This window comes from Stegodyphus dumicola, chromosome 1 (genome assembly GCF_044657685.1).
Source record: "Stegodyphus dumicola isolate Sdum_Otavi_A_Nest chromosome 1, ASM4465768v1".
NCBI lineage: Eukaryota > Metazoa > Arthropoda > Arachnida > Araneae > Eresidae > Stegodyphus > Stegodyphus dumicola.
This window is the reverse complement of record NC_140768.1, coordinates 177956550-177973664: the sequence shown is the minus strand read 5'-3', so window position 1 is coordinate 177973664 and position 17115 is coordinate 177956550. Positions and strand designations below refer to the sequence as shown.

Below are 17115 nucleotides of genomic sequence, written 5' to 3'. Positions count from 1 at the left end.
TAATTTGAATCTAGTTTTAACTATAAATTCATCTATATTTTTTACAAAACTTTTAAAACTGTGATGTTTGTTAATTTTTAGTACTGGTTTAAATTTGGTACCTTTTCCCATTAAAATTCTTAAATGTTGGTTTTGAACTATTGCTAAATTGCCTGTTATAATATGTTGATGAAATTTATCTATGAAATCTTTGTATTGAAGCTCTTTACAGTATCAATGGGCTGTAGTAGCTAATTCATGGTGGTTAATTAGCAATTTAGTAAGAGGTTTTTGATACTTGAAAGCTGGTGAGATCTGTACTTTGGTAGCTGGAAAAAGTTGTTGACTTTTTCTGAAAATTTTGCTAAACTGAATATGATCATAGTTAGGACGAAGGAAATTGATTTTGCAGTAATATTTATTGTATTTGTTATTTGTAGAGAACTTATAATTCCAAAAGTCAATAATAAGGTCTTTGATAATATTGCGCCCTGTAAAATACTGTTTTACAAATTTTATTAGTAATTTTAAAAAATTGTGCTTACAAGTATGTAACCAAGTAATTATATTTTTTAGTGAAATTATCAGTAAGAAAGTAATTATTTATATTATCGTTTAACTTTTTTGTATCTATTGTTGAAAGAAGTTTATTTTTATGTTTATTACCTGCTCTGGTTCCTCGTAATGTTTTTTTACTGACTAATTTAAAATGGCTGTATATATATATATATTTGGGGGGCTTTAAATTTCCTTTTTTTTAATTTTGGCTTTAAATTTACTTTTATACGTGTTTGTTAAAATTTAAATTTAATTTGCTTAAATTTAAATTTCATTCCTTGCAGCAATGGCACAAAGAATTATTTAATTAAATTTGTATTTAAATTTATTTAATTAACCAGTGTTCAGACCGAACTACCAGTGTTCAGCAACTTTACCGCTCGGCCGCTGTTTCATCAGGAGGAAAAAAAAAAAACGTCTTTAGGTGACGTTCACATACATCACTCGATAAACTCCTGAATCTTCAAATAATTTGACTGATAAATATGGAATTTATTCTGTACCACCGAGTGACCCGATTCTTATATCGGCTGAAACAATCTAAATCATATTAAAGATCATGTTTTTTTATACAATCTATAACGCGAGAGAAAAATTAGCTTCTTAAAACATTCTTTCTAAGAGAATTAATATAAAAGGATTATATTTATATATATATTTTTAAAGCTGGGACTTGAACCAAATTGTCAAACTTTTAAAGTTTAATTTACATGGTGGTTACAATTAAAGTTCCACTTTGAAATGGTCATAAAAGGAAAACTACCGGACCAAATGTTATCAAACTTGGGAATCGTGTAAAGGAGATTATGGGAATTTATTTTCCGCGGGGGAAAAAAAAAAAAAGTTCAAAACTCACCACCAGGGGAAAATTAGCAGTGTATGCAATACTGTTAAATGGAAAAAAATACATGAAAACATCAGTTTAAAATGTGTTTAATCATTTCCGAAACGTGTTACAAAGCATGTTCAATGTAGCGTCCAGTATTTTCCGAAAGCAAGTTAAATCCTGTTACTGCATTTTCAACAGCAGCTCTTAACATATCACGAGGAATGTTACGGACATGTCGGTATATCACATTTTTCATTTCTCCCAAATTGTTCAGATTATCACCATAAGCAGTGCTTTTGAAATAACCCCATAGCTAAAAGTCACAGAGGTTGTGGTCTGGTGGGAAGTGTCAGCCTATAAGACGTTCATTCGTGAAATGTTGCTTAAGTAACTGAGCGACACATGTGAGGTGGGGCCCAGCCCTGCATAAAAATCATAGTATTTAAAATGCCACGTTACTGCAGTTAATGTATCACAAAACATTTTAACATTCACTCTAAGCGAGCTGCAATCACAGTGGTCCAGCTGTCGACTGCTATTCAGAGAAAAATGGTTCAGTTATGAAAGTAGCTGTCATTGCACACCAAACGGTGTGGAATGACTGCTATGCAATCGAATGCAGTAGGAGAATGCAATGGAACTAGGTAGATAACATGAGGGATTTCTTTGGCACAAATCGATTAAAAGCGTTTTGAATCAGTATCTTTATATTTTAGGGCCGAATTCAGGCTTCAAAATTTACAAATTAGCGATCTGTAAGAAAACAATTTCCAGATTGTACGCACATGTGCAAGTGATTTATGATCTCACATTTTCTAATCGCTACTTCGTGGTTTTCACGGACGAATTTCTCCCTTACACGGATGGCGCACTCAACTTTTATCGAATTTAACGCCTTTAAAATGGTAATTTGCTTACTTCAAATTTTCTTAAGAGTATACAACATATTAAACGCGTGTAACAAAAGGTTGAGTTAGATTCCGACCCATACTTCGTTTAACAATATTGCATACAGCACCATTTCTCCCCTGGAGGTGAGGTTTCAAACTTTCTTTCTTTCGCGGAAAATAAATTGCCATGACCTTCTTTACACGGTTACCAAGTTTGATAACATTTGATCCAGTAGTTTTCCTTTTATGACCATTTCAAAGTGGAACTTTAATTATAATCACCCTGTATATTATTAAATTTTAATTTGAAGCTGTGCGTTATATGTATACCATGCGTAAGATTTTCGCTTTTATGGAAAAAATAAAGAATCGAAGCAAATATGCTTAGGATAATGGACCAAAACTGAAAAAATGTCCCCTCCCTCTGAAAATAAAATATTGAAACTTCGACCTTGAATTTATTGGATTATCGAAATATTCAATTTGACTTATCTTATAAGTCCTAGTTCCGCCAAAAACAGTTCCATCAAAAATTCCGAATTACTGAAGCTGAAGTAAAAGGTTTAGTATATATTCGTTGTATGTTAATAAAATAATCAGAGTGTAATAAAAATAGATTATAGAATTTACGCTGATCCAACTTTTTGTCTGAATGCACAACATTTAATGGAAGAGAAGGTAGAGATCTGTTTTTGACATGCCTCTAAAAGTAGATGTCATATTCCTTTTGTCTCTTCAATGTCAAAAAACTTTCCTTTAAGAGGCAACTTCAGTTTTGGGGAAAGAAAAAAGAAAATCACAAGAAGACAAATTTGAAGAACATCCAGGACGATTGAGTACACATACTTATTTTCGGAATACAAGCGGTTCTCCGATTGGTTATTGAATAATGAAAAGATGCATTGTCATGCAGTGCAAAACATTTGGAATACGTTTTCTGACTGAATAACGTAAGTTTAAAAGTCATCTGCTTAATTCACAGCCATTTACAAGTCAACTACTCGGGCAATTGCAGAATCGTTTGATTTTGAGCTTGTAAGACAAACCTAATATCACCGGATTTAAGCACTTCTTTAATATTTTGAGAACATTCCTTCTTTAGCTCATATTCCAAGAATATTAAGTGAATACAATTATTGCAAAGAAAATTGAATATTCATTTGCACTACGGCTTGGTAGTTTACTAACGAGTTAACAAAACTTAAATTCTGCTTTTTGTGTCTAATAATACAACAATATTTTTAATATTTACAAATAAAATATTAAATTGGAGATTCAACTGGAACCTCACCAGTTGCCTAGCATTTGAAGATTGTTAAATACTAATTGTTTGATGCGAAGTCTAACCCAGGCTGCATGGTTGGTTTACATAGTTTTCTAGGTTCTCTTTACAAAGGTTTTCTATGAAAGCATCATAAGCAAATAGCTCCCATGTTCTTTCTATGTTCAAAAAAGCAACTAACCTAGTTTAAGCGCGATTTTTAAATGAAATTTCTAGCAAAACCCGAATACTCATTAAAAATCATGTAGCCTGCCAATTGGGAGTAACATGAACGATACGGCACCAATAATTAAATTGCTGTTACGGTACGCTGTTTCTAAACTTAGATGGTCATTCCTTAATTAAATATAATTGATTTGTAACTTCTACTAGAGCTGATGGTAAGAATTGAAGTGCAAATAAATAATATCGTGTGCAATCTTGATTAATATAAAATTAGAAATATTTTCATTCAGACAGAAAGTTTTTTGAAATATCTGCAATTACTTTATAAGAAAGATTTATTAATAACCGTAATAATTACTTATTACATTACTGATGATTAGAATTCAGTTCTTGACAATTACATTCTAAATTAGAATTTTAAGGGTATAATGAAAATACGCTACGCATAAAAATACATCTTAGGATAAAAATTGTGTTGATTTTTTATGTTTTAAAAACTTCTTAAATTCATTCAATAAACATCGTACCCTCGTTGTTAATTGAATACAGAATTTGGGTGTCGTTTATATTTATAATTATTCTCACTTGTCCACAGAACCGGCTGACTTATGCAGCCATTAAGTAGATGCAGATCATTTCTACATAACCATTGAACTTCCATTAATTCGGTCTCTAGAGGGTTGTATGTTTATATCCTAATTTGACTTTTATAAAAATGATTATTCTAAATCTTATGTTTCTATAAAAATATACTGTGCTTTTAAAATATGGATGATAGTATCAGCCGCTCTTTCAGCCACTTCATAAGCAACAGCTTGTTTAGAAATAAATTATGCAGTTAATGTCATAAAATATTTTCATAAAATTCAAATAAACATCAAATGAAAGTTCTCAGTTTTAGACATTTCGATTTAAACGAAGTAAAGTAGCAGACGATAAAATGCCGAAGATAAAAATTTACTCTTACAAATATTTTTTTTAAAAAAAGGAAGAAAGAGAGAAATTTAAAAAGATAGTTAAAAATTTGATTAATATCATCTATAATTTTAAAAAATAGCTTTTCATATAGTATTAATAAATATTTATAACGCATCATTGAGGGAAAAATTTCATATAATTAATTCCCAGTAAAATTTTACTTGAAATTTAAGGTTAAAAATAGCTGTGGCAATTCACTGTAACAAAAATCCATAAACCACATTTGGCGTTATTATCGCTCAAAAAAAAAAAAAAAAAAAAAAAAAAAAAAAAAAGATGCCAAATTTCAAAACGCGAAATTATGTAAATTCGTGCATATCTTAGAAAATTTTGAATAAAAAAGTCTAATTTTTTGTAGGTATGCTTAGAAATACACCTTCTTTAAGATGATGGTAAAAATTTTATAGGTTATAAATCAAAATTTTTTTCGAAAAATTTATAAAAATTATTTAAAAATAGATATTTAAAAAATAAAACACAAAAAAATGGGTAAATTTTATTTGGAATGAACCTAAATTTCGAAACGTGAAAGGGAAAATAATAAAAGTTTAATAAAAAAGGAGATATTAATAAATATTTGCCAAATTCAATTAACATTGAGGAGCTAAAATTTTGAGAGCTTATATTTTAAAAACTACTCGTACAAATTTTACAAAACTTGGTATTCTGGCATAATTTGAGTCGTAGAATCGAAATTTGTAAAAAATTTGGTATGTTATTTCAGAAAAAGTCCGATTTTGTGTCAAAATACCTATGTTAGATTACTGCTATATATAAATCTAATATATGTCTTAAGTCGCGCTTTGGAGACATGAAAAACGCAGTTTGAATTTTGTCAATCGGCCCAGTAAAAGGGGACAGTGTTATATCTCCCATTCTTTTTTTTTTTTTTTTTTTTTTTTTTTAAAGCAGTGTACAACTCTTGCTTCTCGACCAAGATACACAGTTCGTGGTCCTAATATGGCTCAGGAGCATTAGTAATAACAACAATGAATGTGAGCGACTGCAGCATCTTCACGGAATGAGAACTTTATCCATTCGAAAGTCCGATCAAGAGTCAAGGAAAATTTCATTTCTATGTGTCCGATTAGCCCTTATCAAAAGAGACAGATCTTAGACAGTTTCTGTGAAGTTTTTGCTTTTAATTAAAACAACCACGAATCTAAAACTAAAAGCATACGATTTAAGACAAGTTATGTTTAAGAATATGGATATTATAGACGAAATTTAATGCTTTGAACATTACAGCCTAAATGATTGTTTTAGAAGATTTAGATTTAAAAAAAAGTTCCCGTTAAATTTATGTATAGATAAGAGATCATATAACATACAAGAAAACATATAACATCACAAATATTGTATTTCTTTTCAAAATAAAACTTGATATAACTTGATCTTAAAATAATATTCAAAATAAAAAAATAAAAAGCCACAAGCTTGTACGAGAATTATCACAGACAGAGCATGACGAAGGTTAAGGACGGAGGTCTTCAGAAATTTCTAATCCTCTGATAAAAAGATTATATTGAGACACGCTCTCTGGCACAGTTAGGAATTACTTGATTGTAAATGCTTCTTAAAATTAATTCATCAAAAATACAATGTTCTACCAATTAAAATAGATTTTGTTGAATCAAAACTATGAAAACGTAGAAATTTCAAAATCAATAGAAACTTTAAAGGCAAGTTCAATGGTAGCAATTCTGGCATTTTTGAGCAGGTAACTACCAACATAGGGAGAATGTCAATTTTTAATTCGATTAAATTTCTAACAAATTTTCAACTTTTTTTCTGTATTAATGTTAAAATAAATACGAGGTATTTAGCATTAAGTTTAGGTTAATTATTCACTTAACCTGAACTTGATACAGGCTACTGAACTGTTACAGGTTACGTATTTACTTGAACGCGTTAGGAATAAAAATAACAAGATACATGCTAATTTCTCACGTTAACTAACATTTAAGCTCCTAAAAGCGGAATCATTTAGCCCTGAGAACTCCATTTAATGTTAAATTTGGTCATAAATATGCCAAACTGCACAGCATGTACTTCCGGATCTAACGTTTTAACATGCTGCGAAAACCATTTCTTATAAAATTAGAGAAGAAATACAAATATATAACATATTTATATTTAAAAAAATTCGACATAATCGACATATGAAACAGAAACAAAGCATTCGCATTTCGTGGCCACAATACCAATTTTTGATTAAGAATGAATGAATCTTTAAAACATGAACCTATAAATAATTTTAACTGAATTTAATGCTATTGTTTAACTGTATTGGAATATCAGGTTCATGTTCGGCGTACTAGAATTACTAAAAATAGATAGCTTTTATCTTTGTTTAGCTAATGTTCAGCATACTTTGTAAGGTATATTTTAATTTCATAACAGTTATTTTAAGTTTATACCTCTTTCCTAGCTTCAGCTTACAACTCCCTACCACAATAAGTTTTTAGAATCGCGTTAGATGCAAATGAGAAGTAGAATCGTATTTAAGTCGAGTTCCACTGACTTCGCCAGAAAGAGTTAGGATTCCTGAATAGCGCGCCTTCGCCTTTGGACTACATCTCTCTAAGCTGTTATTACGCTCGGCCGTATTACGTGCCTTTTGATAACTTCGCTGGCTAATTTAAGATTACGGACCAATTAGCTTAGAATTGTATTAGCTTCGGCTAAATCTCTTTAGTTAGTCATCAGTTACTTCTTATTTCTTACATGTGGAGTTCAAGACGAGGTGGAGGCTTTGTTGTATCCCTGAGAAAGAGCGTACAGCAAAGGACTATTCTTTAGAGCAAATAAAGGACTATTCGTTAGAGCAAATAAAGGACTATTCTTTAGAGCAAATAAAGGGTAATCAACCCTTCGTGAGTGTAAGTTTCTGTTATTGGACTTAAAAGATTATTCGCTTAGCAGTTCACTAGGTTCCTCGACATTTAGTTTAATAGACTAAAAGCAAGGAACTCTACAACTTAAGAAGGCACTCTTGTAATATAAACTAAGTTGGTTAGATTTGTTGCTTGATTTATTATGGCAAAAATGGAAGGGCTATCTGTCTTAGCGAGAGCGATTTAAGGGAACTCGGTTTCACAATACACATGTAGAAAATCCCATACAGCCTCATGCCTAAAACGATCTACGATAATTCACGGGTCTTAACCTACCTGGCAATTAGTTGACTTGCTATCTAGGACAGCTACTTGTACGCTCGACAGGCAACTTTTTTGTTAAGAAACTAAACGCATTCAAATCAAACCAACAGAATATAAAGATGTATATTGCTGAAAATTTTATCGCAGTAAACGGAAATAACTAAAAGAAAATTCAGCAAGAAAACTATTGATACGTAAAAATGGAAATCACAAGAAATTGATTTTATTGAGTTTTACTTTTTTTTAAAGTGAATACTACAAAACACGTCTTGTCTACATAAGGGAGCGAGAGTGGCAATAGTTCATACAAGAATTTGGAGAAGCAACTTTTAGAAGTTAAATCTAACTGAAAGAGATGAAAATAAAATATAATTATAACCATCTGCTGTAAGCATTAACAAGATTTAAAGCACTGTCAGGCGTTTGCAGTACCAAGAACCTTTTACGATTTCAATGAACAGATGCAAGGCAATAAATTAAAGTATTCGCGGTTCGTTTTTAAGTGCAGTTTCGAATGTCGAATTTGGCACGAAAATGGAAGCGCTCCCCCCCCAATAAAAAAGAGTAGTTTAAATTTGAAACCACCAGTACTCTTAGGGTTGAGTTTACTCTAGAATCCTTCAGTTACTTATTAATTTATCACGCAGTAAATTAGAACCATTAACAAAGATAAATTTGTCTTTACTTTTAATTAGCAAAATAATAGGTTTGTTAAATATAATACTCATTCAATAGAGAATTCTTTTTGAAGTATACTATAAATAGAAACGTTAAAGAAGAAGAAAAAGGAAAGAGGAGAGAGAGGGATCTAGTACTGTTGAAAAATAAACCACGACGTATTTTTATTGAATTGTTATGGTGCTGTCAAAATGAAAGGATATTCCCTTGAAATAATAATTGCTCATACTAAATCTCCTCAAGCTGCGTATTTTCAAAATTAATCCAAGATTCTTGCAAAACGCTAACGACGCAGATCCTTGCATAACACTTCAGCTAATAATAATTCCAAATTTGGGAACCGAAATTTAAAATTAACTATTCAAAATAAAATTTTTAACTAAAATTAAATCATTCTGAACCAAGCTTTCGTCTTGCACATCGCATTTTCTCTCGCTTCAAGTGTTCTCTCCCAAGCTACTCATTCCTTCATCGAAATTAATTGTTACAAATACGTAGAAATGGCGCAAATGTGATCAAGAGCGGGTACCCTGACTGCGCTGAAAATTCATATTAAGAATGTGCTTCTAAAGAATAACAAGTGCTCAATCTGCCATAACTACAACTACTACTTTACGATCTTTAAGTCAAGATCATTGAAATTACTTCATATATATATAGCCGCCCAGATGGTATAGTGGTTAGGGGAGTAAACCGTTGAGTTGGCTTCCGACCCAGGTATAGATATATCCATGCAGAATTGGTTACCAACTCAGCGGGAGTCACCCACTAGCTGCAAGGCCGCAGCCCTGGGCAGCCCCGGCTGAACAGACGACATTTATAAAATGTAAAAAAGAAATATGCATGTGCATACAAGGCACTTGAAGAAGAGTACAATCAAAATATATGTACATACATATAGATACCAACTCAGATACAGATATATACACACTTAACATACATATATATTCCGAAACAAATAAAACTGTACATACTCTCACTCATATTCATGTATACATCTATATATATATATATATATATATATATATATATATATACGTTATTATGACAGTTAAAGCAAGCACATGAAGCATGCCAATGAGGTGCGCGTGATCCTTAATATAAATTTGGTACCATAAATAAAAGGTATAAACATATACAGATATATTACAGCATTCAGATACAGTACGAACTTTGTGTATGAAAACCTGGCACAGCATAAATACAAAATTACATATTGAACATACATATCACATACTCTGTTGCTGAACATATTGAACTAGCTTATACAGACTTTTATGGCTACTATCTTCAAGCGTCAGAAGAGTAATTGCTAGTACAGTAATCAATTATTGTTTTCAGTTTCCGTTGGGCAACTCTGTTACTTAGTAGATTCTGGAACCAATTTGGCCAGAATCTGGCTCCTGGTTGTTTGAGGCTGTTATGTGCTGTGTGCGGGCAGAACACAAAATAATCTGGATGACCCTCCTCCTCACATTCACAGTTACCTTTCTCTCTCAAGCCAGAGGTATGAAGGGAAGGGCTCATGACCAGTGAGGAAATACGTTATGTAATTGCTATTAGTTTGGATTGTTGTCTTGACATTGGGAATGAGATTGAAAACACGTCTCCCTGTGGAGGCTTGATCCCAACGTTCTTGCCATATTCTTAGGAGCTGATGGAATGTTCGACTCTTTAGGTCTGAGAAGGGCCTAAGGATCGGGAATTCTCGCAAAGTGGATGAATCCACTGCTTCCTTTGCGACAACATCTGCTCTCAGCCGACTGCGGTACCAAAGGGCCCGGGTTCGAATCCCGGAAAAGGCCATGGCTGTATATGTCCGTCCCTACGTAGGAGGTAACGGTGACCGCCTATTAGGTGCCTCCGTAATAAAATGGCTACAACTTCTGGCCGTAGTGGTAACCAATGCCAAAAAGGCGAAAAGAGTCCGCCATTTGATTAAAAAAAAAACTTTACACAAGATTTATTTGGGGATTAAATAAATTCTGGCAATCGGGGCCACTATCAAATAAGCGGTTAATGTGAATCCCGTCACTTACTAATTTATCAAATAAATATTAACTACTCTTGTGTATACTAGTTACTAAGAAATCTCTTCTGATTACATAATACAGGGAAAATAGATTGCACAGTACGCATCTTTATTAAAATACTAAGCTCAAAAGTTAGAAAACAACAGGAGTAAATTTTTCAAAAAGAAAGTAAGGAAAAAAATGAAAGAATGAGCCGTATCTTTAATTAAGTTAATTTGATTTCAGTTCAGCATGCGAGGGCTATATGCTAAAGGAAGGATGTCTTTGTGGACGATTCTATCTGAAAAACTGACTCATATTACCGTTATACACGTGATAAACCATAAAAGACTCATGTACCCGAGCTATACCATTTGAAGCGAAAGAACCGGAGATGAACTATCAGTGCTCAGCTGCTTAAAAGACTTAATTGCCGTATCTCTCTGATAAGACGCGAACAAAGAGCATTAAGAAAAGCAAACACATTTTCAGCCCCTTTTTTTTTTAAATATAAAATAGCATTTTCAAAAAGGGGACGGGGTACTTTTCTGCCATTACAGTCAGTCATGTAATTATTACTACTACACATACAGATACACAAAAAAGAATACTACTTACATATATACTTTATCATTCTAATTTGAAGTAAAAAATAAGCTGATTAAATTTATTTTTAAGGAAGACACTACAGGGAAAGTTTACTACACAGTATAAATAAAGCAAGTTCCAGCAAATGCAATCTTGACAACATTTTAAGAAGTGGCTTACAAAAACATTTGCAATCTTATATCAGCCTGACAACCCAATTTACGACGAACAGATAAACACAATCTCTGAAGCAGAAGCTCAAAGATAGGTCCAAAACAAAAATTCTTATCGCATCTGGAAATACTTTAATTGGCAAGTTAAATCATATGATACATGCAGATACGTTACTCAAATAGAAACTGAAAGCAAACTGAACTGTATACGTTCCACATTCAATCTGACGCCTACAATTTATTTAAAATGATAGTAGACACTTCAGCTTCAAAAATAAAAGGAAGACCACGTTTCACGCTCATAATCGCAAGCAAATTTTCATAACAGAAACGAAAGCAAATATTAAGAAACGAAAAACACATTTTTCAGATTTACAAATGGACAAATTTTATCGCTCATAAAAGAAAGCAGGTTTATCCACAATCAAATCACTTTTTTTTTTCCTTAAATACTTTTTAAAAAGTGACTTTTGCGTTCAAAATTGACAGCAGATTTCATCATTTTTTAAAAAAGAAAGTCATTCTTTTTTTTTAATCCAAAAATAAAATCAAGTACTGTTCGACAAAAGAAAGTAGGTTTTCACATTCACGGCAAGTTTTCAGAACGAATACACATCTTAGTACAATTTTTATATTCAAAGGATAAAAAATTTTGTTAAAAACAAAATTCAACTGACAAAAGAGCAGAACAAGAATACGAAAGAAACGATGTGCACAAGATGATCTACGACTGCTAAGTACACGGCAAAAAGTACACGGAGGGCTAGCTTCTTTAAAATGAAGAATGACTCCATGAACAATTTTCAAAAGGAAATTGGCTCCTGATTACATTACATACATGGAAACCACGCAAATTCCAAGTATACACATTATTCTGGATATAAACCATACTTCAACTAAAGATATTAGAGGTCTTGCTCATTTGCCCAAGAGGTTGGCATCCCTTCCCAAAGAATTAATTACAAGCTTAAGTGACATTTTGTACGATGTAAAAGCGCTGCTTTAGATTGGATTCGATTACATCAGGGATAGTCAACCTGGTCCCTATCGCCTATTAGTGGGCGATAGAAGCTTTTGTCCATCCGATAAAAGTCCTTTCTCCTATTTCCATATATTTATACGTCTTTGCCTTTTCTTTTAAATGTAGTTCTGACAAGTAAACCTTATCTTCTTCGATACCGGTTTCCCGGAAACCCGATATAATAAATTATTATAAATCCATATAATTTCAGAAACCCTATGTCACAAGTAGAAAAACTGTGAAGTCTTAGGGGCAGAGGGACAAGCGTTTAGGAGCTATAGGACCCATAAAGTATCATTAAAGTGTGTATTGTGGACATATTCCCGTAATGGCGTTTCTGTTTCTTGTATGTTGATGCACTGTCTGTTTCCGAAGTACCTGATGGTTAAGTCCTACAGAAAGAACTGGTACCTGCAGGATGTACGGGAAAGATCCAGCCTCTGGATATTCATTTTTTCAAACACTACAAATCCTTTGTTCGTTACATAATGGGCAACAATCATTATCGAGATACAGGAGCACATTTGACATCGCGATAGTTTTCTGGCCCTGCAGACTTTTTACAATATCAGTTCAGCGCTCATCGTTTCGAGAACTTGATTAAGTATGCTTTTTATAAGGGCGGATACTTGGACGACGAATTTGGAATGTAGATTGCGCCAATGGATTACTGCTTCGATTCACTGACAAATGATGAGTGTGTAAAGTGTGAGGCTATCGCTTTTGTAAAATGTGTTCAATATTAACTGTCTTTCTGCCCGTCTCAATGTTTATTTGATGAATTGCACATTGATTGTCTCTTATAATAAAATTTGTTTGAAGTCAGTAACAAGTCAGATTTTCAACATATATTGCTTCTTCAACGAGTTGTTTTTCCTTTATATTAAGATCTCCACCTTCTTACCATATTATTACTTCATATAAATAAGTGAAACGAGCATTTTAGTGGCGTTTGGTGTCATGTTTCCAGCATTTGACTGATACTTTGTGGGTCCTATAGCTCCTAAACGCTAGTCCCTCTGACCCTAAGATTTCACAGTTTTCCTACTTGTGGCAGGAGCTTTCAGGAAATATGAGTTTTCGGAAAACCGATATCAAAGGAGAGAATGTTTACTTGTGAGACTACGGTGCGCATAATGGGATCATCACATCTTGACTACTTGCGCTACGATTTAACTTCACGGTTGCGGTGCCGTGAGCTACAATATAACAAGCGGTAGTGTGTCATTTACGCTGCTCCGCATCTGCGAGTGCATTCCAGAGCTGTAACTCGAGAAATAAACAATCTCGTTGTTAGGCGACGTGTGCACCACGTTATTTTCATTTTTGCGATAAATGCTTATCGACGTGGTGTTCACGTCACTCGCGGTTTGAGCATCTCGACGTGCGTGGCACGTCTTTTTAGCGCAAGTGGTTAAAACGCGAGGCTAGGAGAAATTTTTCCGAGAAATAAATTTATCTTTTTCCTACCACTGAATGGTTTTCAGCCGAAACAGTTTCGCTGGAATCGATGTCGCGGCTACCTACACGAGACATAAATTTTCTGTCTCTAATATAAGTATAAATAAATGGATGAATTTAACTATATATATATTTTTACTAAGCCTCCACTCGATTACTTTGGTTTAAGCTAAATTAAGCTGCTGTGACAATGGTGGGCGATAATGAAATTTTACTGCCTTCAAAATGGTCGGTAAAAAAGTGGACTACCCCTGGATTAAATCAAATCACTCGAAAACTACCTGATCTAAAAGCCAGGGATGATTTCGTAGAGGTAATATTTCACTGAAAACTTGTATTCGCATTACACACGAGAGTAAACACAAAAACACCCATGCAGCCGGCTCGTTCCTTGGCGTTTGGATCTGACTGAATTACCAGGATTCAGTGATTTTACACACTCAGCCGCTAGTGGGCCTTGAATGTCACAGAGTTTGTTGATGATATTTCAGCCTGTAGAAATTCGATGACTATATTAACATTCGCAAAATCTGACTAATTTAAAATGCCGTATCTACACATTTCGTAAGTTATATCTAATTAATGAAAAAAGTGGATGAAACTCTCATGAAGCAGCTACATGTTTTATTCTCAATACATTTCTGCAAATGAGAGCGGAATCTGTTGGAAAATTGAAGATATTTTAGTTCGTTCACAATTCGGTAAACATATGCCATTAATTAAAAGTGTATTTAAATCAAAATTAATTAAAGAATGTATACCACGTATTTTAGAAGTTATTCCCAATTGATAAGGAACGCTTTTGAAGTCAGATAATTCTAACCGCAGTAATTACTTCTCTCAAGCTAGTTAGAAATAAAAAAGACATTCCAACATCTTTCGCAGAAATATTTTCAAAATCAGACATGACTAGGATAAGGTACACATCAAAGTTTGTTTTACGTTAACTGCAAGTCATTTCTAAGACAGAAATACAACAACACGCGTTCCGCTAAAAAGTCAACATTTAAACACAAGATAATTTTTTTCCTGGAACAAAATAAAGACTACAGCGCGGAAGAAACTCTATTTACTACACGAGTTGCCAATCTGTAGATTGGGGGCGGGGGTAAAGTAGGAACATGTCTTAACTTTCTTAACTGCCACAGAGAAAACTAAGCTGTTATTTAGCACATTAGATCCTATAAACCCATAAATAAGATTCTAACTTTCGGAAGCACTTTCCAAATACTCAGATATGAGTGATAAGTTTAAGGAACTTAAAATGACGAAGGTATCGGTCGAGGCAGATATGAGATTCCTTTTCTGAAATAACATCAATGAACTAGAACAATGAAGTAAGTAAATTATAAAAAATCTGATTTCGAAACCACGTGACTTCCTTGAACGGCCTATTAAATTATACACATTTTTTGCTGTATTGCATTTAAACTTAGATCCTCGAACTTCATTACAGATACATAAACTCAAAACATATCTTTAAAATTGTAAAATACAGAAAAACATAAAACACAAATACAGTTTTAATTTCCCCCCCCGATTAAAATTAGTTTCTACCCCCCCCCAAAAAAATGTACTTCGGCCAGCGGGCAGGAAGACAAAATTTCCAGTGCATAAAACTGAAAATTAACTTTTTATCCTACCGGGCAAAAACAGACTGAAGTTGGTGCATCAACTGATTTAATTCACTGTTCTCTTAAGAGTTTTAAATGTAAACAAATAGCGACCTCGTTAAGCTGAGCGTCACTTGAACTTTTTAACGGTTGCTAATTCTACAGCTATAGCATGCAGATTAACTAAAGGCATAAAACCCTTAACCGGAACATCAAATTCAATCACTTTTAAATACACAATTCAATCACTTTTAAAACAAAAAATGCGCAATTTACCAACATATAAGAATGAAAAAAAAAAAAAAACTGATGTCAGCAAGCTGGGAAACAGAGTGTGAATACACACAGTCTGGTGCGACAGATTGCAACGAAAATAGGGGTGCACAACTGGATGTTATAGCAGTCCCGCATGCAAAATTTCATCGTTCTACGGCTAATCATTTATGCTAGGTAAATACGTACGTACACAAGTCTCTTCTGAACCAATTTTAAATACATTTCCCACACCATTTTGGAAAATACAGTCCTTTATTCTGTCCGTACGTATAGATGTTACACAAAAACATCGTTCAAATGGATTCGAGAGCGGTCAAAATGTTACATTTTCGTTGAAATATGATACCCGAAATTTTTTGCCATTACAATACTTCCTTTACTTTTTACAAGGAAGTGTAAATGGAAGTAATAACCGCAGCGCCATTTATACAGAGAAAAAGTATTTCAGAATGATACAGAAATTGCCAGCTTTTTTTTCTTCTTCCCTTTTTAATATTTATCCATTTTATTTAAATTTGATATCGGAGTGCTGCTCAAGACTTAAAAAGGAAAAAATACGTGCTATAAATTCTAAATATCTCTGAAATACCGACTTTACTTCCCAGTACCTGAAAATACAAACTTTGAATTTAGGAAATTACGCCCACCTCCTAAGAAAACGGAAGAATATCGCAATTTGCTTAGCGACTCATAACACTGATTATTTGACTATACTGCGGAAACAGGAATAATTCTGAAAAATACGTTAACAGGACTAATTCAGAAGCACTTCGAAGTTCTGAAGAATGAAGTGTTTATTTATTGTCTATATCACCTGTATACTACTATGCGAGGTGCATTTTAATTTTAATCTGAAAAATAGTTTTCAGATTGAAAATATTGGAGAATTACATTTTGTCTTCAATTTTTTTTATTGTTTGTACAGAGGAGAAAAAGAAATTAATGATAATTGAGACCTCATGCGCACTAAAAAAAAGTTTCCTCTTTCATTTGGAAGGGGAAAAAAAAGTTCTGAAAACAGCTGTTGGAAGTGACACAGTTTTCAAAAGACCGTCGTGCGATCTTTTTGGTTCGGTCTCCTTTCTGTTGTGAATAGTTAGTTAGTCCTCCATATTAGGTCATGTTTTTGCAGATACTAATTACCTACCTTCAAATAGGTAGAAAGTTGATAACTTATGAAAGTACTGTCACTTGGCCATTGCAGTTATTACACAGTTGCTAGGTAAGCACATGTCCTTCGCTCTATGTGTCATTGCAAAGGCCTGAGTTGCATGTCTTTATAAAGAAGTTTGAGATCTGAATTTTAGTTTTTGGTTCACTAATTACTTCGCTATTTCTGAAGATTTCTTTCAGGCTGGAGCTTGAGTAGAAGCAATAAATGAGATAACTATATACATGGTACGCTTGCAATTAATAGTTTCGCTAAGTCAGCATAAATACTTTGAGAAAAA

General features: G+C 33.2%; 1 protein-coding gene across 5 annotated transcripts in view; it reads right to left on the bottom strand.

The window, feature by feature from the left end:
• The window catches only part of LOC118203454 (cyclin-dependent kinase 17-like), a 286968-nt gene that overhangs the window by 98974 nt on the left and 170879 nt on the right, over positions 1-17115 (bottom strand). The window contains exon 1 of one of the 5 annotated variants that reach the window (XM_085823227.1): positions 11151-11301. The exons of the other annotated variants lie outside the window; for them this stretch is intronic. Coding sequence (XP_085679353.1) covers positions 11151-11166 — 16 coding nt within the window. The 5' untranslated portion in view covers positions 11167-11301. Of the gene's footprint in view, positions 1-11150; positions 11302-17115 lie in introns of those variants that run through there. 5 annotated transcript variants of the gene reach the window in all.